The following is a 27,625-nucleotide window of genomic DNA, read 5'->3' as shown; positions in this document are numbered from 1 at the left end:
AGACACCCTCTTCTGCTGCCTGATTGCATGCTTCTGGTTCCAGATGAAGTGTGTGGTTGACCGGTCAGTTCATAAATCTGAGGTTCTGCTGTATACATTTAATGTTAAGTATTTTAAACTCAATTTCATAAGAACATTGTATTTGACACTACTAGATTTCTTTAAAAATAAAAGCATTTTGTACATAAGTATCACTGTCCAAATCCTTATACTGGAGTCAAATAACAAAAACAGTCCTAAAACTCATGATATACAGAATTGCTCTTTTGGACTTCTTTTCAAGATTGTAGTTAAAGAAAGCTATGTGTGTGTATATAGCTTGTTCTAGCTTCCAGTTGCTATTCCTTATCTCCCCCGCAAATAATGATGATGGAAATTGGTTTGTACCTTTTTTCTCCTCCTCCAGTCAACCCCAGTATGTCGCCAGTAGCGTCTTCCTTTATTGAGGTGGAACATTTCTAGAGTACTTCTAGTACCTCATGATCCAGAAGAACGAAGACTACAGCTGGCAACTATTCTTAGAGAACAAGAGTAGCAAATAATATGTCTCATCCGATGAAGTGAGCTGTAGCTCACGAAAGCTTATGCTCAAATGAATTGGTTAGTCTCTAAGGTGCCACAAGTACTCCTTTTCTTTTTGCGAATACAGACTAACACGGCTGTTACTCTGAAACCTGTCAATATGTCCTTTGTTTTGTTATAAGTAACAAAGTTGGTATAGCTGTGTCCAGATAGCCAAAGCATGTTTGATTAGATGTGCCAGGTTTAAATGATACAATCAGTATTAGTTTTTCTTAAAGATTATTTTTCTGTAATTTAGCATTATGAAACTGGCATGCATTAACTCTCAGAAATGGTCATGGTCCTGCAGGAATTATGATGAAGCTTCTGAGCGTTATGGTTTTTTGTATTGGAAAGCAGAAGGTCGTCTTGCAACTGATCAGGAACGTATAAAAAGAAATGAAAACAAGAAATACATGCAGTAGTCAATATGATGTGAAAAACCAGATCATTTACAAGCAGATTTAAAAGTGCATCTCTTGTGCTCTGAAAAGTGAGGGTTTGACAACGGTGGCAGTATCTCATTATTTTCCAGCCCCATGGGCTGATGCCAGCATCAATACTGACCTTTTTTCTTTCAATCTCTGTGGTTCTGGAGAAAATACAGCTTTTATTTTGGGTTTTAAAAGCTCATTGGCTGCAGTTTTGTTAAATAATGTTCGTAGTGTATTCTGTTTAGTTTGAAATAAGTGTTGTGAACAAATAGGAATTTGTGAATGCTATTATATAGACCACATATTTCCTATTTGGGTTTAATTATGTTTTTTGTTTGTGTAGTGTATAAAATTTTGTTTTATGTAGTAATATCACAGGAAAAACTAAATGAGCTGTATTCACATCTCAGGATACTTATTTCATCACATATTACTTAGCTTCTCTTTTGTTGTCATATTTTAATTTAGAATTCCTGGGGGTGGCATATCCTCATAGTTTAGTGTATTGGCTTATAAAGGCAAGATGTCTACAAGGATAGCAAACATACTGTCTAATGTATACTGATAAAGTTATCCTGATTTCAGCCTCCTGAGAATTATAGAGGTCCATGTTTAACCTCATTTCTTGGAGGACTGTCTAACAGGTGCTTTTTACATGTAAGGCGTTCAGGAAAATAATTGTTTTTCCAATTAAAAAAATTAACTGAAGACTGGCTGTTTGGATCCTAAATTCTGTAGCTGCTATTAGGAAATATCTTCACATATCTCTATTTTGTTTGGAGGAAAAATCAGTTACTGTATGAAAGCAAAATTATTCTAAAGGTATCCTGAGCTGCTGCTTAGTCAAGGAAAAAGTTTAAAAAATTTGACAATTTTCCCATTCCACTGCAGTCACTTTCCCCATTTGTTTTATGGGTGATGTTTCACTCAGGTGGAAGAAGCATTTTAAAAGAGGAAAATGTAGTTATAAACCTTCAAGAATGGTAGGAGTACTCAGACAGTTGTGGTATCTGAAACTACTTTTAACTAATTTTTAACAGACTATATTTCAAGTTGATGGTGTCTCTTTAACAAATAGGCACAGCCAGCTGAGTATTCACAGGCTTGGTAAAAAATGAGAGCTCAGAAATCCCAACTTTATTGCATTTCACCAAAACAAACCATTTTAATTTAGTTTAGGTTTTTTAACATGTGGACAGTCACCACTAATTCCTTTTTTTGTAAAACAGAAGTGGTTGATAAAATAAAAATAGAATGCAAATCAGTGAAACTAGAGGTAAAGCACTAATCAAAATCAACAGCAAAACAAATAGGGAAACATTCTGGATTTAGAATGGAACTTAGCTCATGGCTTTCAGTAGTTATTAACTCATAGCAATGCCACTGTCTACTTCGGCTTGTTTTCAGATACTGTATATTTTTTCTTTGTGGCTTAGGGGTTCAGAGCAGGAGTTGGAAGTGATTACTAAATGATGATTTTTCAAATTTGAGTTCCTTTTCAAAAAGTATTTCTGGCCTTGTTTGTAAGTCTCTTATGTGGACTGTTTTAAAACTTGCAAGAATAATATCTTCTGTTTGTATGGAACATACAAAAAAAGCTATTCCCTAATGTTCTCAATAGTTAGTTAAAATAGTCCTTATTCCTGTTTATTGGACAAATATGTTTTTTGTTTAACAATGGAAGGGAAAGAATTATTGCGGTTTTTAACTACTGAACATAGTTATACCACCAAACTGAAGTCACTCCTATGAATAAACTAATTTGCAAGTTCCATATAGCTACAGCCTTACATCTTACAATTTTTTATTTTAACATATTCCTATTTTATTAATTCTTAGGAAAGTCAACTCTACATAAACCTGTAGTGTTTAAAGGTAAGGTTTATCAGAGTAATAAGGTAGAATTACAATCATGTGTCCTGTATTAGACCTTGTCTTTGGAGATAATTGATTTATAAAACTAAAGCTTATAACAAAATAAAACTAGTCCTTTATTTGTTGGTTACACATCAAATGGTTAAAATGACTGGAAGAGAACTTAGTTGATGGCAGTAGCCCTTAGATAGAAACTGTATGTGCTGATGCTGGTGAAATTTAAATATGTAACTGGAGAGCCAAACATGCTTACTAGTATTAGATGAACATTTTGAAAAGGCTGACAAGAAGTAGTATTGTTAGTGTGAAACAAGTTTTTCTTTTTCAAATATTGCTCTAATGTGTTGTGGAGGAAACTGAACTGTCAGAAGTAGTAGTCTCCCTGTCCTATAGTCACACCAAAGTAAACCTGTTTGTACTTAAGATAAATAATATTTTTGTTATGTTATTCAGAGTGTGATTATTAAACATATATCTGATTCAATTTGGCTTTGCCGCAACTTACTTTATTTAGGATTATTTTGCAACTTGCATCAAAGTGTATTTAAATAAAATGCTTGCAGGAGCAGGATGTTACCTGCAGTCTTCCTGGTGCTAAAACAAATTTAGTAAATTGTCTATTACAAAAGTTCACCTTGCATGTTCTTTATTTTAACTAAGTGCTTTTGTTTAAAAAAAAAAAGTCAATACACAAAATTAATGGGGTAGGAGGAACAATCCAGGTTTTCAGATTTATAATTGCCTGTGAGTTTTAATGATTATATTGAATGGCAGTAGTAAAAATAGTTAGAAAACTGAAATGAAGTGACAAAAGTTGTTTGTAATGGGTATAAGTTGGCATTTGATTTGATACTAGCTAGTTGATAACTAACAAAAATTATCCAGAATGGATTTCACACAGGAATCAGATTAATGTTTACGTGTTGGCTGCCAGAAAGAGCAGATATCCGGATTAAAGATCGAGACCCTAAGAAGGACTTTAAGCATAGTGGAGTAGTCTTTAATTTTCTGGGGTTTTTTTAAATGTGTTATGAAATAACTTTAAGACATGCAGTATTATATAATCACAATTGATCCTGAAATAAAAGGAACTCTCATTCTACTGTTGTTTAGCTAACTCAGGGATCTGCAATATCTTATTAGTTATGTAAAGATTAAACCTTTTTATAGCAAATATCTGATTTCTTTTTTTGAAGATGGAATAGAACATCTAGCAAAATCAGTTTTCATGTCACTAATTAGCCATTCCTCTTTGGATATATGTAGGTCATAATGTCACTACCATGCAATGTAATAGGATAGCTGGATTATAAAATAATAAGCATTTTCTATAAATTTGACAACATAAGGTTTAGATGAAAAGATAAGTGTACACATGCTGCTTACATCTGAATTACACTTTAAATAGAAAATCATTTTATTAATGCAGTTTTGTGTGTGATGTTTATTATACTGCTACAGCCACTAAAGCTTAACAGTTGTGTGTATTTAATCAGTGCACACATGTCATCCATAATATGGTTAAGTAATAAAGTTGTCATATTAGTGGGACCAAGTCTGATACTATGCAGTCAGTATAAAAAGAAAAAAAAAGTAAAGTTCAGTTTTCATTAACCAACTGATACCAGCAAAAACAACGAGGAATCCTTGTGGCACCTTAGAGACTAACAAATTTATTTGGACATAAGCTTTCGTGGGCTGAAACCCACTTCATCAGATGCATGGAGTAAAAAATACAGTAAGCAGTATATATTACAGCACATGAAAAGATGGGAGTTGCCTTACCAAGTGGGGGGTCAGTGCTAACAAAGCCAATTCAATTAAGGTGGATGCCGCCCATTCCCAACAGTTGACAAGAAGGTGTGAGTATCAGCAGAGGGAAAATTACTTTTCATAGTGACCCATCAACTCTCAGTCTTTATTCAGGCCTAATTTGATGGTGTCCAGTTTGCAAATTAATTCCAGTTCTGCGGTTTCTCATTGACGTCTGTTTTTGAATTTTTTTTGTTGAAAAATTGCCACTTTTAAGTCTGTTGTTGAGTGTCCGGGGAGATTGAAGTGCTCTCCTACTGGTTTTTGAATGTTACAATTCTTGATGTCTGGTTTGTGTCCATTTATTCTTTTGTGTAGAGACTGTCCGGTTTGGCCAATGTACGTTGCAGTGGGGCATTACTGGCACATGATGCCATATATCCCATTGGTAGATATGCAGGTAAACGAGCCCCTAATGGTGTGGCTGATGTGTTTAGGTCCTATGATGGTGTCCCTTGAATAGATATGGGGACAGAGTTGGCAATGGGATTTGTTGCAGGGATTGGTTCCTTGGTTAGTGTTCTTGTTGTGTGGTGTGTAGTTGCTGGTGAGTATTTTCTTTAGGTTGGGGGGCATTTCTATTCAAGGGACACAATCATAGGACCTAAACACATCGGGGGAGGGGAAGCACATACAGTACAGTGCTGTGTTAAATGTAAACTACTAAAAAATGAAGACGAAGTTTAAAAAAAAAAGATTTGACAAAGTAAAGAAGCTTTTTGTGCTTGTTTCGTTTAAATTAAGATGACTAAAAGCATAATTTTTCTTCTGCATAGTAAAGTTTCAAAGCTGTATTAAGTTGTAAACTTTTGAAAGAACAACCATAATGCTTTGTTCAGAGTTACGAACAACTTCCATTCCCACGGTGTTCATAACGCTGAGGTTCTGCTGTACTTTAAGATTGTGCTTGGGTTTTTGTTGTGTTGCTTTCTTCTACCTATATATATCTCAGCAAAATGACTGACCAGGTATAATTTTATCAACTACAGTTGGTTAATAACATAATAAAAGCATCCTGATTGGCTAAAAACTTAGATTGGTTAATAATTCAGTCACACAGTGTTTTAATAGTGTGTGCTTCAAAAAGCTGCAGGAGACACTGCAAAGAGTCACTTGTGGCTCCCAAGCCTCAGTCTGAGTATCACTGGTTTATTTCAAAAGTTGAATGACTATAGCCCAAATGCATACATTAGCAGAATAGGTATATTAATCCAAGGCTACAAATTACTTGAGCTGGTTAGCTCATTAGTGCAAGAAGAAATTGGGTAAATGATATAAGGAGGAAAACAGAGTCAATGAGAAGGCGAGGAGCCAGCAGGACTGGTTAGGCAACCTGTTAATGCTGACAGCCCCTGAGATGAGATTGGGTTGATGGTTTTTCTTCTGACCCTTTTTTTCTAATGTGGGGAAGGACAGAATCAGTGAAGCATCTTGAGTGGGAGCACCAGTGTGGTACCCATTCAGGCCTTTTGACAGGGACTTGGGTGCATAAGTGACTTAGGTGCTTTTGAAAATTTTACCCTTTGTGCTTATTGTGCTTCCCATAGAATTTGCCTGCACCAAAAGATAGAGTGATCGTGCTAGAAATCTTCCTTTGCGTTCATGGATTATTATGATTTTTAGAACTTCGAAATATTTGTCTGTTTGAGTTAGTGAAACCAAAGAAGTTTTAAGTGTAACTAATGAAGGGAAAACATTAAGAGAAATGACAGCAAATCTGTATCAGTGGATTAAGCGGACACCAGAGCTTGTCTATATGTACTGAAAACCAGATATGATGGCCAGCTATCGGAAAAATGGACTTCTAAATAGAATTTCCTAATGGAAGTAATTCTGTCACTATTATTACTTATTAATTTCTTTAATGTGGATAGTGTGCTTGGTACTGTACAATGCACAGAAATAGAGTTTTTGTTGTAAAGAGCTTTCAGTAGAAAGGTCAACAACTTCTAGAAATTTACTTTCTGAAACTAAGCCTTTCAAAATCACTGTAATGTGTTATTTTAAATTGATGTAGGCTGAAAATCAGTCTGTAGATGAAAATACATTCAAATAGATTTTTTTAAACAATTAATTAGTTCAGAAAATATTTGCTAATTTGCAACTAATGGTTAATAGTGGTGTATTAGACTAAGTATGCCAATTTTAAAAGTAATAGTTTTAAAATAGAAAGTCTTAGAAGCATTGTATTATCTGGTAGTACAGTGACTATAGAAATCAGCTAGCAGGGTCCCAAATCTGCAGCTTTTACTGAGAGTAAACAATAGATTAAATAGATATGTACTCCTTTAAAGGAAACATGCATCTGCCGATAACTGCTTGCAGCAAATATAGTAACCTGGGGCTTTAGCTGCCTTCATGCAGAGATTCCCGTAACCTGTTGCCATTCTGGCAGTAGCTTTGAAAGAGCATGCTATGAAAATGCCATTTGTTGTCACCTCATATTTCTCTGTGCACATAGGTATTGCCCCCTTTTTATTAAAATGTGGAGGCAAAGGTTTTCAAACTACATGATGTCACCATCTACAAGTTGTGCTGTTTATCATGATAGATAAAGGTCGACTGTTAATGATAACTATGGCACACAGCATGCATTTTGATGATGACCGACAGGCTTGTTGTCATGGTGAGCACAAGACTCATATACATACTGGACAGCATAAGATCATTAGTCCCTGCTTGATAAACACTATTTTTCCATTAGAGTTTAAATTTAAAAGTCGTCTTTTGTTAAGCTCTTCAAACACAGGCCTTGCCTGTTAAGTCAACGGTGACTCTTGCTGGCAGAGCAAAAATGGCAATAATTAAGCACTATTTGCACTTCTACAGAAGATATGCATGCAAGTGGCTTATCTTAGTGATGAGAGAGACCTTTGTGAAGTCATGCAAACTTAAGTTGAACATCTTACTGCCTTGTCACTGTATTACATGTTCCCAAACATCTGGGACATGAAGACATTACTTATGTAGGGTTGGAGACAGTCATTGGAGAGAAGGCTCCGATAGGAAATCAGCGTACAGTTGGTTTCAGAACACACTTTAAAAGTTGCTGTGTGTGCAAGCTCGGTAGTACAGATTCCAAAATAATGTCCCTCTTGTAAGACTTCTCAAGTGCTGTGTTTAGAGGAAACAACCACAGAGTGAGCAAAACAGGTATAATTACACTTACATGGTGTAAGTACATGTGCTTTATAAATAAAACTCACCAGAAGCATTGGTAATTTCTCCTGGAAAAGCCCAATTTAAAAAAGGAATTGTCACAAGTAAGGAAAAATTCATCTTACCCCATTGTAAAGGGAAATCTAAGGAAGAGAATGAAAGTGTTAGACATGTTGGTGGCTTCTGGTGGACATTCAGAAACATTCTGTGTTAAGGCCAGTTCACATAAATATATTTTTCTGTATTTCTCTCCTGCTTTTTTGATTTCTAGATACATTAGCATAGCCGATCAGTCTGTCTTGGTTAGAAGTTGATGTTTTCCTGCTGCTCATTCCTCACTTGAAGTCTCAGTCCTCCTGTTCCTAATGTTCTTTTACTTTGGAGATGATGATATCACAGAAACAAGATTTGGATTTCATGTAACAAGAAATAGTAACACATGACCTCCTAAGCAAGAAAGATTCAGAATTGGTTGCATGTTTTTTTTTTTTCATGAGTGTCGCTGATGAAGGATTTACTTTTTCATGACATATTTTAAAAATTCCAACATATGGTCATTTTGACGACAATTAGAAGTGACAATCTCAATGTAGAGAAAACCATGAGCATTTTAAATTAAAAATTACTGCAGTTGTAAAACTCATCAGCAAAGTAATTTTTGGAAAGAATTTCTCTGTTTTTTACAGGGCATTTGACATCAGACAGCAGGGCTGGAAAAATGTACCAGACACCTAGCAGAAGTTAAGCTGTAGTGTGTACATAGCCTAGGTCAGTATAAGCTATGTCACTCGGGGGTGTGAATAAACCCACCACCCTGAGTGACTTAAGTTACACCGACCTAAGCGCCGGTGTGGACAGTGCTATGTCGACGGGAGAGCTTCTCCCACCAAAATAGCTACCGACGCTCACAGGGGCTGGAGTAATTGCGTCTATGGGAGAACTCTCTCCTATTGGCTTGGAGCATCTGCACCAGCAGCACTGCAGCGGCAAAGCTGCATCGGTGCAGTTGCATTGCGGTAAGCTCTATAGTGTAGCCATAACCTAAATCTATTGAGTTAATGTCCTTTGCCAGGCACTGGAGTTATTCACTGGATGATCCAAAACCAGAGATGAGTGAAATGTTGAATAACTGAGATCTCTTGGTCTTCTTTCTCTCCCCACCTTGCTGTATCTAGCAGAGTGGGGGGAGCGGGTATATTAGTTGGAGATCCTTTACTATCACTACATCAAGGTTCTTCAGGAACAGGAAGAGTGAGAAAGCTCCTGCTTTCCTCCTGCAACTAGATCCTGGGTGGGCAAACTTTTTGGTCTGAGGGCCGCATCTGGGTATGGAAATTGTATGATGGGCCATGAATACCCAGTGGGGAAGAGGGACTCTATGGGATGTAGCATGGGGGAGCTCTATAAGGGATGTTACCAAGGTAGGGGGAGGTGGGACTCATGGGGTGTGGCGCAGGGGGGGGCTCTACAGGGGCAGTACTGGGGGCTCCTTGGGGCCCTGCTGGCAGTGACACCAAGGCAGCTGTACCAGGCACAGCCACGGGCGGAGGCGCCCTAGCTGGGACAGGTGCGGCCCCTGGGCAGTTTCGAGGCTCTCAAGGGTGGGGCCATAGGATACTGGGAGGGGATTGGGTGCGCTGCTGTGTTTGGGGGGGAGGGGGCTGCCCTGTGGGAGGGGTTCAAATCCCGTAAACAGCACGGCAAAGTTGTGCCTGTGCAGTGCAGCTCTGCATGCCAGAAGATGGTGTTCATCAAGGGAATTGAGTTGGGGACTGGGGAGCGCCTGGTGGAGAGGGGCAAGCCCCTGACCCCACTCCCTGGCGGGAGCGCGAGGTCTGGATAAAAATGTCTGACGGGCCGGAGTTTGCCCACCCCTGAACTAGATGGAAACAGAGTTTCCAGTGTATAACGCCTACTAGCCAGAGGCTGGTATAATTAAGCCCTCAAATTTGGTCAAGGGACAACACTCTGGTAGAAATTCTAGCAGCAGATCGAATGGAAACCGTGCTTTTAACCAGGATGTTGCCCCTGAAGCCTCCTTAGAGGCCCTAATCTCTCTGTAGCTTCCCACCGTCAGATTTCCCATTTACCTCTGTCCAATAAACATATTCCTGTTGACTATCAGCTGAGGGTTAACCTCTGTGGCCCTAATCTGAGGGAGAGAAAGTACTCTATTATAAATATTTTTTTTTGCAATCTACCATATTTAAAAACAAAACCAAGCCGCAATGTTTGTGGAACTCATGCAAACAGGGTTCTACATTCTTTGCTGGTTCTGCAGTAAAACGAATCAAAAGTGCACTCGCATAACTGAGTTCACACAGATATTCTTACATGAAAGGTGCTGTAAAATGGACACAACATTCATGCCAGTTATGGTTCCATTCAAAATAGTGGGTTTTTTTTCCAAATTGAAAAAGGCATGGTCAGAGGGGAAATTTTATTTTTAGGCTTCTAACTTACTTAGATTTAAGTTGTACCTATTCAGGATTCTAAGGTTATTACAAACAAATGGAGAGTAAATGTCTTCAAATAAAAAAAATTGAGCACTTTCAAGAATGTTTAGTAAGTGAAACGAATAACTTCACCCACTAATTTGACAGTGGTGATTGTACTGAGATGTTATAGCGGTAGCAATTTTAAGAATGCAACCAAGCCTTCAAAGAGGCATCAGTAATGTGCAATCTAATTTAATGGATAAGGCAGCTCAGATAAAAGTCTGACAAGAATTGTATCTGCAGACTTAAAACAGTTGAATTTAATATAAAATTAGTGTGTATTTCAGACAGAGGAGAGGGAGAGGAAGAAAGTGAGGAAGCAAAGTAGTTGAAAAGGCAATGCGTTAAAAATATTGGAATGGGGGGTTGAAGATGCACCTGTTAAAGCTTTTGTACCTATGCATTTATATAAGATACTGTACATACGTATTACTATAACTCATGATACTGTTTAGGTCTTGAAAATGTTAGATCATTATGTTTATTTTTGTTCACACTGTATACATTCACAAGTCTGCAAGATAACTAGTGGTCTCCAGCCTGCAATTATTAAAGAATTTCTTCTTCTTCTTCTGCACAGCAAGCAAGGCAAGAACCATCACAGTCTGATGTATTGTTTTGGACTGCTGTGCTATACATTTATAAACAGAGGCTTTGATTAATATGCTCTCATGTTTGTTGCTTAGATCCTTTTTTAGATAGAGGTAGGAAAGTAATTAAGAATTTGGCAGCTTGCCAATTTACATATGGGACTTGCCCTGAATATTACAGCTACTGTTGGTATGCCAAATGTCTAGAGCTGTTGTCATAGAGGGATTGGGGAGGAGGAAGACATAAAGGAGGCAGGAATGTATTTGCATGCAGCCAATCAGCAATATGCGGTTGTTCTTTTGGCTGACTTTCAAAAAACAGAAGAAAAGCAGCTACAGTGCTAATTGTAGCTAGGTCCCGAAGTGAAAATGTTTAGTGACAGTTGAAAGAATTTAAAGAGGAAGGAAGATCGGTTTAGTGTCAGCTGCAATTAGATAATCAAAGATTAAAAATCCTAGTCTGTTGGTTCCTTAACCCAGAGTTAAAGGGGCTGGAGATTGCCAGGGGCCGAGGGGAGCTCCCTGTGTGGAAAGGGCTTTTCCAAAGCCAGCGCAAGTAAGGCCCGACTGAGCTTGCAGGTTGTCTGGATGCACGCTTGCACCGAGAGATTTTCTTGGCAGCTCTACAGGATGAGGCTCACACTGTACACAGCCGACATATTGAAGCAGAGAGCCCAGGCGAACATAGATGAAGGAATAGAGACAGCTCTGCACACAATGTAGCGTCTCCTAGGATGGTTGGGCGGCACCTTTCCTCAGGTATTTCATTACCCATCAGCCCCTTTTAGAGCAAAAAAAGCCTCCGCAAAAAACCCTGAGCAAATAGCATCTGCTTCTGTTAAATCAATTTATTACATAACATTTCAGAGACAGAGCAGCAGCACAGCGTCCTAAGCTTTTGGCTGCATTTCAGGTTTGATAAAATGGCGTCCTCGCAGAAAGAGCTGCTTGCTAAAGATATGCTGCACTGAACAGAAAATTGAATTATTTGTCATTATTTACTACTGTTTTTGTTTTAGAGAGTTAGCATTTAGTGGAATACCCACTAATAATGAAGAATGCTCTTTCTTCTGCTTGTTTTTCTTGATGCATTTTAAAGGCTCTTGCATCGGAGGAAACCAGCTACATTTTAATGTCATGGTGCAGAAAATTAAACTAGAGTAACAGGCTTTTCCACTTGGTTACTTAATTTTGTTTTTGTCTTTTAAAAAATGTTCTATTCAATTGTCTTATCTCTTAACTATCTTCCCACACTTCTAGAAAAACATGAACAGTTTGGCAGCTCTAGCATTTATAAAGTCACTGTTCTTTGGAAGAAATTTTGGACACAATGCTTTCAAGAATTCCTCGTGGGACTTTAAATCTGAGAATAGTTGTAAATTGGCTTTTTGAGCACCTTCAAACATACAACAGTTTTTAAATTTGCTTAGACCCCAGAACATAAGGATTGATGGAATTAGACAAAATCTGCTAATGTTGTTAAACATATCTGACAATCCAACTAGTAGCACTTGAATTGAGATGTTTTTCCTACTTTTTGCTGCATCTTATTCTTTAAAATGAATGTTCCGAGACTCTATTTTTTGCTGTATAAAAGTTAGACTACATTTGAGCTAAGCTTTTAAATGCCTTTCTGGCAGGTCCTATTTATTTTATTAACATTTATTGTAATCTTTTTAGAATTCTGTTAAGATGTCCATTTGAATCACTACAGTGAGCTACTTCTTATTTTGGGGGAGAAGTAGTTGTCCTTTTTGGACTTGCCTGATCAGGATACATAAACTTTATCTGATTAGTGCTGTGATTTAAAATCCTCAGCAGGATTGATGTCACTGGCTTTAGTCATTGCTCGCAAAATGAACCAATTAATTATTATGTTGGCTGAAAAAAGAATTCAAACCTAGAATAAGATTTTCTTGTAACGAGAGAAGGTTTTATTTTTATCTTTAAAGGTTTTTGGAGGGGGGGTTGGTGGGGGGAGGCTAAGGGGGAGAGAGGTTTTATAAATGAACTTGAGCTTTTCAATTTTTTTTCTTTTTTAAATCTGTTAATGTGCAACTATCAAGAATCTGTGCCAGTCTCTGACATTTCATCCAATTCCCCTCTCCTCCCCTCCCCCCAGCCAATATGTTTTTGTAAATCAGTTGAATCTTTCATTATGGTTGAAACTTGTTAGGTGTAATTGGTTTGAACTGTGTGCAGTGAACAAATAGAAATTTGGGAGATATGGATAGTGTACATTATTTTTTTTCTAGAATAGAATGCAAAGCTGAAAAGAAATAGTTTATGTAAACCACTGAGTATCACTGGAGGGGTTTTAACTTTTGAGTAGACTGCATGATGTATAGAATGGGTATTCTGTTTGTTAATATGAGTTTACGGGTAAAAGAAGCTTTTCTTCATTTCTTGCTCTTCTCAGAGTTCATATTTATTATCGGTTTACTTTTGATGGTGCTGCCAAACTCAAAACTAATATTTGAATTGTTCAAGCTAATTATGAGCTGTAGGAGCAAAAAAAAAATTGGGTTCTATTTTGAATTAGTAACTAAATCAAAGTTTTAAAGGTATATTTCACCACAGTTCTTAATGTTAAAAAATGTTGTCTGTCTCCTACTCTTTGTAAGGGAGGGATTGAATTATTAGTGATTATTGGTGACACCACTTAAAGCTATGCATGTTGGAGGTATGCTGTCCTCCAGCTTTCTCCATTCAGCTTTCCTAATGAACCATTAATCCTGAAGAGCAAAATTCCTAATACTTCCAGTCCTGGATTGTTTCTGAGCAGAAACTGCACATGGTGCCATTTTGCAGGTGGCTTTGTGGAAAATGGAAATGGCCACCAAGAAATGACAACCTCAATTTTAAATTGTTCCCAAAGGTGAAATATTGATGGATGAATTTAGTGTACAACATAGTAGTTGTTAAATTACATCTGTCTGAAATATATAGCTAAAATTATTTGCCTCCTTAAGATCATTTCCTTTATTTGATCTCATTTTGATTGTTGCATTTAGTGTGTGAGTGCTGGGTGGTATTGCTGGCCTGTGATGTATAGGAGGTCAGACTAGCCCTTCTGGCCTTAAGCTCTGTGGCTCTATTTTATTTTCCTTCATTCTAGGGTACTAGGAGTCATTTGTAAGATTTAGTCCTATCTTGACAGCTCACTTGCTGTGTGACCTTGTGTAGGTTAATCTCTATGTGCCACAGTTTGCTCTGCGATACAACCGCATTTGCTCCAACCCCTCAGACAGAGACAAACACCTACAAGATCTCTGTCAAGCTTTCTTACAACTACAATACCCACCTGCGGAAGTAAAGAAACAGATTGATAGAGCCAGAAGAGTTCCCAGAAGTTACCTACTACAGGACAGGCCTAACAAAGAAAATAACAGAACGCCACTAGCCGTCACCTTCAGCCCCCAACTAAAACCCCTCCAACGCATTATTAAGGATCTACAACCTATCCTAAAGGATGACCCAACACACTCACAAATCTTGGGAGACAGGCCAGTCCTTGCCTACAGACAGCCCCGCAACCTGAAGCAAATACTCACCAACAACCACAGACCACACAACAGAACCACTAACCCAGGAACTTATCCTTGCAACAAAGCCCGTTGCCAATTGTGCCCACATATCTATTCAGGGGACACCATCACAGGGCCTAATAACATCAGCTACACTATCAGAGGCTCGTTCACCTGCACATCCACCAATGTGATATATGCCATCATGTGCCAGCAATGCCCCTCTGCCATGGTCAAACTGGACAGTCTCTACGTAAAAGAATAAATGGACACAAATCAGATGTCAAGAATTATAACATTCATAAACCAGTTGGAGAACACTTCAATCTCTCTGGTCACGCAATCACAGACATGAAGGTCGCTATCTTAAAACAAAAAAACTTCAAATCCAGACTCCAGCGAGAAACTGCTGAATTGGAATTCATTTGCAAATTGGATACTATTAATTTAGGCTTAAATAGAGACTGGGAGTGGCTAAGTCATTATGCAAGGTAGCCTGTTTCCTCTTGTTTTTTCCTACCCCCCCCCCCCCAGATGTTCTGGTTTAACTTGGATTTAAACTTGGAGAGTGGTCAGTTTGAATGAGCTATTACCAGCAAGAGAGTGAGTTTGTGTGTGTATGGGGGTGGGGGGGATGTGAGAAAACCTGGATTTGTGCAGGAAATAGCCCAACTTGATTATCATGCACATTGTGTAAAGAGTTGTCACTTTGGATGGGCTATCACCAGCAGGAGAGTGAATTTGTGTGGGGGGGTGGAGGGTGAGAAAACCTGGATTTGTGCTGGAAATGGCCCACTTGATGATCACTTTAGATAAGCTATTACCAGCAGGACAGTGGGGTGGGAGGAGGTATTGTTTCATATTCTCTGTGTATATATAAAGTCTGCTGCAGTTTCCATAGTATGCATCCAATGAAGTGAGCTGTAGCTCACGAAAGCTCATGCTCAAATAAATTGGTTAGTCTCTAAGGTGCCACAAGTACTCCTTTTCTTTTTGCGAATACAGACTAACACGGCTGTTACTCTGAAACCAGTTTTTTTTTTCTCATCTGTGAAATGGGTATAATACTGACAGGATGAGGTGAGACTAAGTGTGGAAAGCATTTGAACTTACCAGATCAAAAGTATTCTAGAATTCCACTGTAATTGTGTTATAGTTGAATTTTTCCTTTCTGATTGACTACATATTAAATTTTACTTTTCAAGTGAACTATACTGTGAACAGGATGCATATCTAGACTTAACAAACACACAGCAATGTTTAAAAATCTGTTCCATCTTCAATGACCTATTAAGACTAATGCTCAAACTAGTCTGTTTCCTGCTCAGGACTCCTGGACATCAGATTCCTAAAGCAGACTGATTTCCTGTACCCTTTGCTTTAAATGTTTGTCATCAGTTTGCACGGTAAATATGGAATCCTGAAAGCATATAAATGAAATAGTAATTGATTTTCCAATATTAAGTTTTGTAATGTTCTTTTCACTTTTGAGTCCTAACAGTTTTATTTTTTAAAACAAACTTTGGCAATGCTTATGAAGAATTATACCCTTTGTTTATCTTTAGATTGTAAACCCTTTAGTGCAGGGATTGTCTCTTTTCTATATATGTACAGTACCCAGCAAAATGGGGCCCCAGTACTGATTTGGGGCTTTTGGAAGCTATCCTAATATAAATACTTACAAAATAATAAAATACTGACTAACGTGGCATTGAGATCAAAACTGTCACTCTCCTCTTTGTTATGTGGCCTTCAGTAATATAGCTAGATTATTTTTGGTCTTTTTATATTTTAAAAGTTTAATAGAATTCATAGTAAAGCTTTTGCATTTGTTTTGCAGATTAGGCAGATCTAGTCCATTCTGTCATTGTTCTAATCAGTTTGGCTCTTTCTCTCTGTTGTGATGTAAGTATCCCTGATGGTGGACTGGTCCGGCGTGTGTGATCCAAATGATTGCATTTTATGCATCCATTCAGTGAGTGTTCTGTATCAGTCTTCACAGCTAAAGTATTCTGGCATTTCCCATAAGGTCTGATCCAGTGTAACAGAGCTACTTTTTGAAATCCTTTACTACTACATTTCAAAGGCAGATGGCACTCTGGATGAATTCAAGGAGATGAGGTCTATCTGGTGATCCTTTACAAGCTTTCTCCAGACCAGGGATGGCCAACCTGAGCCTGAGAAGGAGCCAGAATTTACCAATGTACATTGCCAAAGAGCCACAGTAATACGTCATCAGCGCACCCACCCATCCCCACTCCCACTCCCAGCGCTTCCCAGCCACTGACAGCTCTGCCAATCAGCGCCTCCCTATAGCTCCCAATCAGCTGTTTCGTGGCTTGCAGGAGGCTCTGGGGGGCAGGGGGAGGAGCAAGGGCAAGGCCAGCGTGGGGGCGGGAAGGGGCGGAGTGGGGGCAGGGCCTGTGGCAGAGCCAGGGGGTGAGCAATGAGCATCCCCTGGCATACTGAAAAGTTGGCACCTGTAGCTCCAGCCCCGGAGTCAGTGCCTGTACAAGGAGCCACATAGTAACTTCTGAAGAGCCACATGTGGCTCCGGAGCCACAGTTTGGCCACCCCTGCTCCAGACTCTAGAGTTCCTGTATGTCTTCATTCCAATACTTCTACTAACAAGGACAGATATCCATTCTGATTTTGGTAGTCCCAACCTGGAGTTCATCAGATCTGATTCTCAGTCCAGTTAGAAGAAATACAGACCAACTACCAACTCTTGTCTTTTTTTGTTGTAAGACTATGTTTACATTGTAAACTCGGATCTGAAATTTCTCTGCATGTCTGTATGGAAAGTGGCTTCTTGTTAAGCTTTTGTTTGGATTGTGCACAGGAAGCTCAACAAATCTCTTAGCAAAGTCAAACTTTCTACAAGAAAGAGCTGGGCCTTGAAGTGGAATAGGAAAGTAGCAAGATCATCTGGCAGCTATATCAGTGTTCCATCCTTCAGTTACAGACAGCCTCAGTCTTTGACCATTGTAAGTTAAAGAAATTATTGAAAGGACTAATAAAAGTCTTTACAACTATACGTGAGCCACCACCTACTTGTGAGAATGTGGTGTTGTTTTTAATTCCCTGCCACTGAAGATTTCATTTTTAATGGCTATAACATAATTGAAAAGTCAGTGAGAACCAAACCATGATGGCTAAACTTCCAGATGATGATATTTTCTGGAGGATAACATTGTACTATATTTACACCCCAAATTCCTGTTCAAGGTGCCTTACATTTGAACAAAGCTGTCAGCCCTTCCTGAAAGTTTCCTAGTAAATATTGCCAAGACAAACTAGGTTTCGTAATCCAGATATTACGAGCTCTTAACAATTACCAATATCTGAATAATATCAAACAGGCTTTTACATAAAGAACCCAAGATTGTGCCGTTCGAAGATATTCTTTTTATTCTTTCCTCCCCTCCCCTGTGCTCAGATTAGAAAATCTGGTAAAACGCTATATAAACCTACTGTTGTCATGTGGGTCTCACGGTGCCTGAGAGTTTGGGGACACAATTAACCAGGTGCCAGGCAATCTCCAGAGCTTGTTTTAGGAATAGCTCCTTCACAAAGAATCATAAAATCATAGAAATGTATGTGTGGAAGGAACCTGAAGAGGTTATCTAGTCCATTTTCCCACTCTACCTCCCGTTTTCCCCCACGCACAAACACACACACCTTTCCCTGCTGAGGCAGGACTAAGTATACCTAGACCATCCCTGACAGGTGTTTGTCTAATCTGTTCTTAAAAACCTCCTGTGATGGGGATTACACAACCTCCCTTGGTAACCTATTTCAGTACTTAACTATCCTTTAGGTTTGACATTAGGAAAAACTTTCTAACTATATCTTCCTTGCTGCAGATTAAGCCACCACTACCTGTCTTACCTTCAGTGGACATGGGAAAACAATTAGTAACGGTCCTCTATAACAGCCTTTAACATATATGAAGACTATTATTAGGTTCGCACTCAGTCGTTTGTCAAGACTGAACATACTGAGTTTTTTTAACTTTTCCTCATAGGTCATGTTTTATAATGTTTTTATCATTTTTGTTACTTTCCTCTGGAGTCTCTCCAATTTGCCCACATCTTTCTTAAAGCATGGCACCCAAAACTGGACACGGTATTCCAGATGAGGCTTCATTAGCAAGTAGAGCAGAACAGGTGCCCCGTGTGTCTTTCATATGACACTCCTGTTAATACAGCCCAGAATTATATTGGCCTTTTTCACAACTGCAGTACATTATTCGCTCATATTTGTGCTTGGCAGAATTAGATTGTTATTTTTATAATTTCAACGGATAATACCAGTGTTTATTTTTAAGCCTTTTTTTAGATTTTTATCAATTTAAATTTTCACAGTTGCACCAAATTATGGGTTTTAAGCATTTTTTGATTGAATTCTTATCTATTTAAATTGTCACAGAAAATAATCAGTTGGTCAAACCGGGGAGGTGTCAGACACTTTAATGACTGTAGACGTTAAGATTCAAAAAGTTTAAGCTTTATAACTGCTAAAACACAAATTGTCAACATCACATGTCAAAATATAAAAAAATGCCTTAAATCAAACTCTAATAAATTCTACAGCAGCATTTTTCTTTGTTTTTGTGACAGGTGATGGAAAGAGTTATGTAGTACCATTAAATTGACTATGAGCATGAGCATAGAAGTGAATCAATGGCAACGGTTTATTTAAAAAGGAAATGATCATTGCAGTTGTGGTTTAACTACTGTGTAAATCTTTTCTTGGTCTGTGTATACTTGATAAGGTGTAAGCATGTATTAAAAGGTTGCTAGGCAGAATGGTATTTACCGATAGAGCATTTGGCATTTTCCATTGACTCTGTAATGACTCTATATCAGTGGTCTCCAACCTTTTTAAGCCCAAGATCACTTTTTGAATTTAAGGGAAACCCAGGAGCTACCCCGCCCCTTCCCCAAAGCCCTGCCCCCCCACCCAATCCCCCCATCTCTCCATCATTCACTCTCCCCAATTCTCACTAGTTTTCACTTGCCTGGGGTAGGGGGTTGGGGTTCAGACTCTGGGCTGGGGCTGAGGGGTTTGCAGTGGGGGAGGGGGGCTCTGGGCTGAGCCTGGGTTAGGGGGTTGGGGTGCATGCTCTGGGAGGGAGTTTGGGTGCAGGAAGAGGCTCCGGGCTGGAGCAGAGTGTTGGGGTGCAGGAGGGCGTCAGGGGTGGGGCAGGGGGTTGGGGTGCAGGAGAGGGTACGGGGTGCTGACTCTGGGAGGGGGTTCAGGGCTGGGTGTTGGGGTGTAGCCTCCAGCCGGACAGCACTTATCTCCAGTGGCTCCTGGTCCGTGGTGTAGCATGGCTGCTGCTAAGGCAGGCTCCCTGCCTACCCCAGGTCCACGCCACTCCCGGATGGGGCCAACGCAGCCCCTGGGGAGGGGGGCACATGGCTCCGTGTGCTGCCCCTCTCTGCAAGCACCACCCCCACAGCTCCCATTGGCCACAGCTCCCCAATCCTAGCCAATGGGAGCTGTGGGGGTGGTGCTTGCAGGCAGGAGCAGTGGGCGGAGGAAGACCCCTCACCGCTGCGGGGCTGCGTTTGCCACTTACGGGAGCGGCGTGGGGCCAGGGCAGGCAGGGACTCTGCCTTAGCGGCAGCCTCACTACATCACTGGAGATCGCGATAGATTGGGAGATCCTCTAGGATCAACCAGTTGACCGTTGGTGACGACTGCTCTGTATTCTGACTGGTGAATGGTGTTTCAATCAGCAGCATGTTTCATTTTATTACTGCAAATTAGAGGTTATACACCACTGCTTTTATTTCCTTTTTTACATGCTGATTCAATAAACTAGTGACGATAGTAACGATACAAATGTAAAAACACAAACGTGGGCCTATATAGTACACTGATTTTAGAAAAAGAGACCCTTTCTTGGCTATTTTCAGTTATGAGACTATTTCACTCTGGCTGCATAGTTGTGGTTTTTTTGGTTTTTGTTTTAAATCCACTCAAACATAATTGCTGTTAGTAGTCTACCTTTGAAGCATTATCCTTGGTTTTAATTTGGCTTACATAGGGTACACACCTATACAGAGCTGGCTAAACATACATCCCTGGTTGGCTTTGTTTGAGGTAGATGATTGGTTTTTTGTGGACAATATAATTGTCTATCTTGTAAAGAGTTTGGTCTGCTTTAGAAGTAAAGTAGGTTGGAAAGGCAAAGAATAATTGAGACTTCCAGCATTCAATATTTGCATGTATGCACACTGGTTTTCCTCTCTACCCAAACTACAATTTAGAGAGACTATCCTACAAGTTGCCTCTATTCATAGCTCTCTGATCACACTAGCTATACAGGATAAAATTCCCATCATGAGAAAATATAAGGGAATAATTGCACTCATATCTTTTGCACAATGCAGTCAGGATAGATAACAATATCTAAGTCTTTAAAACTTGAAATAAGCTTAACATGACCAATTGTGGCTTCTCTCAGGTTATTTAACTAAGTGCACTCTAGTAAAGAGCCAGGTCATCAGAAGGATTTGGTTATATTTTTCTGTTTGCTTATATGTTGGAGGAACATGGGGGGAAGGGAGCAAGAGGATGAGGAGCTAAGAAGGCTGGTGCTGCATTTTAAGGATAAGTACAAAGATAATGTTTATTTTCTTTGGTTTTTGAGACAAATTGGACTGTAATTACAAGTTTAAAAATGATATTCAAGTACCACCTAAATCATTTAAGAGCTAAATTGCTTATTCTGGTCTTGCCATTTAATACATATTATTGAGTGACATAACCAGGCTGTTCTTTAGAACTACTTATCTTGCTCTACAAAAAACATTACTTATAGCCATGCTCAGATACTATAATATAGTTGCATTAAAATATCATAGTTCTGTATTCTCTGTGTATGGTTCTTAGAGAGTTTAGCAACGAAAGAAAACTAAATGAGCAGTGAATGTAGTGTTTTGACACTATTCATATTTATCAGTAATAGCTCTTTGAATATTTTACATGAGGAAATATTTTAATTTTTAAAATGATTTTTGTTGAACTGTCTTTTTTCATATTTCACCAAAAGAAGGGGGGGGGTTAACTGAGTCAAAATAACTAAAATGTTAACAGAATATCAACACTTGACATAGTATTCATCTCTTTCCAGTAATTTTCAGAATACAGATACAGTTTTCTTAAATGTGGGAGTTTTTTTGGATTGCTTATTTCTGGTGCAGAGATATTATGACTTAGAGACCAAAAATTTAAAATTTGTAAGGTTTTATTTTTGGAAGCTCAAAGGAAAAGTTTAAAATTAAACCAGGTAAAGCACTAGAAAACCTATTATTGTAGGGACCAGCCTGCATTGGCAAGCGGATAGATTAGATGTCCTAATAGTTTTTTTTTCAGATCTTCTTTTTGGATTCTGTACAAGTATACTGTGCCTCAGTATAACCTGTTTGTTGTTTTTAATCTGTTTGTTTTTCACTGGTTTATCAGTTTCTACTAGTATACCAAAAGACGCAAAATATTTATAACTTCTGGGCAGTTCTTAAACCTTTTCAGTGTAAAATGTTTGTAAAATTTACATAAAATGTTGAATATGAACTTGATGATATAGAAGATAAATTTATGATCAAACTCCTTTTATAGAAAAAACGTTTTTAAACAGAAAGATGTAAGGTACTTATTGTGGTGCATAAAATTATCTTATATACGTCTTTTAAAAATAGTGTATGCTTCGTTTTAGTGTAATTTGGAATTTATGTAGAGTATGGTATAGTAATTAAGAAAGTAAAATGTATTTAATGACGTTATTTTAACAGAATTTGAATGGCAGACTAATTCTGAGTCTTGTTTAATCCTTTTCAGATCTTAGTCACAGTGGTTTGGGAGACCATTATGAAAATTCCCACTGGGGACAGCAGCCCACTTTCAGAAGTGAAGCCAACTGCAGCTGGGATAAAGTGATAATAGATAGGACTGACAAGGAAGCGTGGCCTTCCATTACAGGAACTGAGTCTGAATCTGCTTCAGAATGTACTACAGAAACTGACTCTGCCTCTAACTGTGGCTCAGAGAACAGTAGCATGGCTACAGGGAGTGCCCAAGGCAACTTCACTGGACATACAAAGAAAACTAATGGCAATAATGGCACCAATGGAGCACTCATCCAAAGCACTTCTAACCAGAGTGCCCTTGGAGCTGGTGGAGCAAATGGTAATGGAAACTCAACCAGAGTGTGGGGTGTGGCCACAGGCTCCAACTCTGGCCTAACTCACTGCTCTGCCAGTGGTGGGGATGGAAAGATGGACAACATGATTGCAGATGGTAGAAGTCAAAACTGCTGGGGTGCTTCCAACTCAAATGCTGGCATTAATCTTAACCTTAACCCTAATGCCAATCCAGCTGCCTGGCCTGTACTCGGACATGAAGGAACTGTGGGAGCAGGCAACCCTTCCAGTATTTGTAGTCCAGTCAGTGCCATAGGTCAGAATATCGGCAACCAGAATGGTAACCCAACAAGCACCTTAGGTGCTTGGGGAAACTTGCTGCCGCAAGAGAGCACAGAACCACAAACGTCCACTTCTCAGAATGTGTCTTTCAGCGTACAACCTCAGAACCTTAACACTGATGGACCAAATAACACTAACCCCATGAACTCTTCACCAAACCCTATCAATGCAATGCAGACTAATGGACTGCCAAACTGGGGGATGGCTGTTGGTATGGGGGCCATCATCTCGCCCCACCTGCAAGGCCTTCCTGGTGCTAATGGAACATCAGTTTCTCAAGTCAGTGGGGGCAATGGTGAAGGAATGGGTAGTTCGGTATGGGGAATATCCCCAGGTAATCCTGCCACAGGAAACGGCAATTCTGGGTTCAGTCAGGGGAATGGAGACACTGTGAACTCAGCATTAAGTGCTAAACAGAACGGATCCAGCAGTGCTGTGCACAAGGAAGGAAATGGAGCAAGTGCATGGGATTCAGGACCTCCTGCTGGTCCTGGGGTACTAGCATGGGGCAGGGGCAGTGGCAACAGTAGTGTTGGTAGCATGCATTCTGGAGCTTGGGGCCACCCCAACCGTAACACCAGTAATGGTGTTAATGGTGAATGGGGTAAGCCCCCAAATCAGCATTCCAATAGTGACATCAGTGGTAAAGGATCAGCAGGGTGGGATAGCCCTAGTGTTACCAGCCAGAATCCTGCCATGCAGCAGGGCAATGAACAAATAAACTCTTGGGCCAAAGCTGCAGCATCTGTCACCACAGCTAGTGAAGAAAGTAATGACAGTGGTGGAGGTCAAAATGAGGGCAACACTGGGAGAGAAGGAGCAGGAGAGGCCAGAAGGAGAGACAAAGGGGTGATAGACCAAGGGCAAGTCCAGTTGCCAAGGAATGACCTTGACCCAAGAGTTCTGTCCAATACTGGTTGGGGGCAGACTCCTGTAAAGCAAAACACTGCCTGGGAATTTGAAGAATCCCCAAGGTCTGAACGAAAGAATGACAATGGAACGGAGGCCTGGGGTTGTACAGCTTCTCAGCCTTCAAACTCAGGGGGGAAGAATGATGGGTCCATCATGAACAGTACAAATACCTCTTCAGTATCTGGGTGGGCCAACTCTCCACCCTCAGCTGTTCCAGCAAATACAGGTTGGGGAGACAACAACAACAAAGCGCCAAATGGCCCAGGGGGATGGGGAGAATCAGCTAGCTCTACTGCTGTCAATGCTGCTGCTGCTACTGCTGCCAAAAGTGGCCACGCTTGGAGTGGGACCGCAAATCAGGAGGAAAAATCACCGACATGGGGTGAACCTCAGAAACCCAAATCTCAAAACTGGGGAGATGGACAGAAATCAAATCCAGGCTGGACTTCAGGAAGTGGAGATTGGACTGAACCATCATCTGTCCCTGGACACTTGGCTGAGGGGAAGAAGAATGGATCTGGATGGGATACTGACAATAGATCAGGGTCAGGTTGGAATGATACTACAAGGTCTGGGACCAGTGGATGGGGAAATGGCACAAACACCAAGGCTAATACAGGTACAAGTTGGGGAGAATCTCTAAAACCTAGCCCTCAACAGAATTGGGCTAGTAAACCCCAGGACAACAGTGTGAGTAACTGGGGAGGAGCAGCTTCTGTTAAACAGACTGGGTCAGGATGGGTTGGTGGGCCAGTGCCACCCAAACAAAAAGATAGCAGTGAGGCAACTGGCTGGGAAGAGCCTTCTCCACCATCCATTCGCCGTAAGATGGAAATTGATGATGGTACCTCAGCTTGGGGTGATCCAAACTACAACAACAACAAGACTGTAAACATGTGGGATAGAAACAACCCTGTAATTCAGAGCAGTACCACAACCAACACCACCACTACTACCACCATTATCAACACACATATGGCTGAACCTCAGCCTTCGCACCAGTCAAGTGCCCAGCCGAACCGGTCCCCACTGCTTGGTCCAGGTATGGAAAAAGTTTCATTTTCTTTTTAAGACAGAAGTAGGATACAGTGGAAATAAATATTTTATTACACACACACACACACACACACGTCTCTGTCTTTTAAGACATACATACACATGCTAATAACGAGGAGTGATTTCAAATGTTTTTAATTAATGTGAATAATAGTATAAAATGAGATCTGTTGGACATTTCCTATTTATTTAAATTTAGTGTTACTTAAGAATTTGTTCAATTTTTCAGATAAGTTTAAAAAAACGTTTAGGATAATACAATTGTGTAGGTTGTGTTTACTAAAATAAAATAAAAAATATTACATTCTCACCTGCAGAGCCCCCAGTTGATGTGCTTTTCCAGTTGGAAAACTTCTGATATGAGGGAAAACAATGGAGAGTCTGGTGTCACCTTAAAAACTAACAGATGTATTTGGGCATAAACTTTCATGGGTAAAAAACCCAGAAGAAGTGGGTTTTTTACCCACAAAAGCTTATACCCAAATAAGTCTTAGTCTTTAAGGTGCCACTGGATTCCCTGTTGTTTTTCTGGATACAGACTAACACAGCTACCCTTCTGATACCTCATCTGAGGGATGCTCTGTAAAATTCATGAATAGGTCAGCAGGATCCAGGAATGAAAAGAAACTGGTGTGGGGAAGGGGATCCTTCAAGAAATCATTATGGCAGGATCTGCTGTCATAGCTGCACTCAGCATTGCATCAGGTTCAGCAGGCCAGTTGAGGCCTTTTGAGCTAAGAAGGCAAGGGGGAATGGAATGTCTTTAAAGAGTCTGCACTCACTTGTCTAAATTGGTTGTCTGCTGCACAGGAAGAGCATCTGGAAAGTGAGGTGGAGGATTCAGCTGGCACAACCCATAAAAATGTAGCTATGGTCTCACTCAGATTTTCTGAGTCCTGAAAGCCTCATTCAGAAATTAACTCCAGCCCAGCAATGCTTATGCTAGCCACTGTTTCATCCTCTGGGTTGGGATATGCATTGTTGTTTGAAGACCTAGAGAAAGGGATTGAAACTATAGCTAGAGAGCCTATTAAAGTTTATTAGATATTTCATTTTTATATGTACAGTGTTGTAATGTTTGTAGTGTCCTTAATATTTTTTTAATAATTGCTAGATTTATAGAACATTAGTGGCTTAAGTATTATAAACAAAAATTATGCTGTGTATGTTGACTAGCAGTAGTGATTACCCTTTGATGTCAAGCATATTTGGCATAGTGTAGTAATTAGCAATAAATTGTGTTTTTTGTTAACTGTTTTGTACCTGGAATCAGATTTTCCTTGAGAATAAGCATAAAGATAGAGAAAAAGTCAGCCTTGTGCATCATGAACTCTAGACCATAGGCAGGAATCCATCAAGTATTGATTTTAATTGCTCCATAGCTGGACAAACGAGTTTGTAATCTTGCACTCTTTGTACTTGTGAACAGGTGTAGTCTACCTTTTTATTAATTAAGGCAGTGTATTTGCAGATTTACCAAATCACGTGTCCCACATGTCTTAGGGTAAGGGATTTCTCTTCAATGGCTGGCTCTTAAAATCACACTTTTACTGCTCTCAAAGCAAGTTGCCTTTTGGCTTGGGAACTTGGGAAGTTGCCTTTTTACTGGTCTGCTGCTGAATTCAGAAATTTAATTAGGGAGGCTAGTATTCTCAGTTTTCTACTTTCCTTTTTTAAAAAAAGGAAACCAAGATGTAACAACATCTGATAACCTAGATTATTCAGCTATCCCTGTGCCTACACTAGCGCTAGTCTGCCCTGCTGTGTCACTATTTCAGGAGAAAGACTGGAGTCTTCTGTGTCTTATTTTATATCAAGGCAGTTCCCCGCTTCTTTGTCTCCCTAAGAAGAAAAGAACATTGTTCACTCTCCATGGTTCCATTCAGTAACACTCCTAAATAAATCTCCAAACTTAATTCAGTTTTCCTTAAATGAAACAATATTTTATTGATAGTGCAAAGAAAAGGAGATGGGACATAAACTTACCTTGAGCATTCACCTCTGTACAAATACTACAGAAAGCTTTCTAGGTCTGGTTGAAGTTTAGTTGCAGATTTTTTGAAATGCTGTCTGTATTTATAGCATGGCAGAAAATGACTCCCACAACCTACAGCTTGGTTAGCTTGATGTCTTGGTTAGATACCCTTAGTATCTGACAGTAGGAAAGCCCCCACTTTTCTTTGCTGCTTTTGAAATCCAAGCATCAAAAATCTCATTTATAATTCTTCCTGGGCCTGACATGGAAGTAATCTTTTTCCTAGCGTCCTTGCTACCATTTTGTTTCTCGAACAATGCTTAGTTAACGTATCTGAGACTAGCTTGGATTAGGTTCTGATAGCCAATTTGGAAAGCTGTTCATCCAGAGTACATTTACTCAGTTACGAAATGTGAATTAGAAATTTAGATATCCAACAGAATTAAAACTGGCCAGTAGTCCTTACTTATCTCCCAGTGTTTGTGATAAAGGAAGAATACTTTTCTACAAGTTAAGGAAGTTCAGCGGAATTTTGTTGACTAGCAGAATGAATGTAAGAAAAGCTTCTCAAAAATGTCAGTTTAGCCATTGATTACACTCTTAGTAATCAATCTTGATCTCTCTCAATTTTTTCAAACTTTCAGTGGGTGGGAAGGTACCATGTTGTAATTCCTTTTCATAATTGTCACCATCCTTACTAATCTCATCCTTACAATCACAGCAGGAACAAA

The 27,625-nt window shown here is 39.5% G+C and overlaps 1 protein-coding gene across 6 annotated transcripts in view; it reads left to right on the top strand.

Moving 5' to 3' along the window:
* TNRC6C (trinucleotide repeat containing adaptor 6C) overlaps nt 1–27,625 on the top strand; it is a 198,454-nt gene that overhangs the window by 112,313 nt on the left and 58,516 nt on the right. For all 6 annotated transcript variants that reach the window (XM_084647082.1, XM_084647085.1, XM_084647086.1 and 3 more), the window contains exon 5: nt 22,308–24,905. In XM_084647082.1, the coding sequence (XP_084503208.1) occupies nt 22,308–24,905 (2,598 nt within the window). The remainder of the gene's footprint in view (nt 1–22,307; nt 24,906–27,625) is intronic.

The sequence above is a fragment of the Lepidochelys olivacea genome (genome assembly GCF_965140295.1).
Source record: "Lepidochelys olivacea isolate rLepOli2 genome assembly, chromosome: 14".
Taxonomy (NCBI): Eukaryota; Metazoa; Chordata; order Testudines; family Cheloniidae; genus Lepidochelys; species Lepidochelys olivacea.
This window is presented reverse-complemented; position numbering and strand designations above follow the sequence as displayed.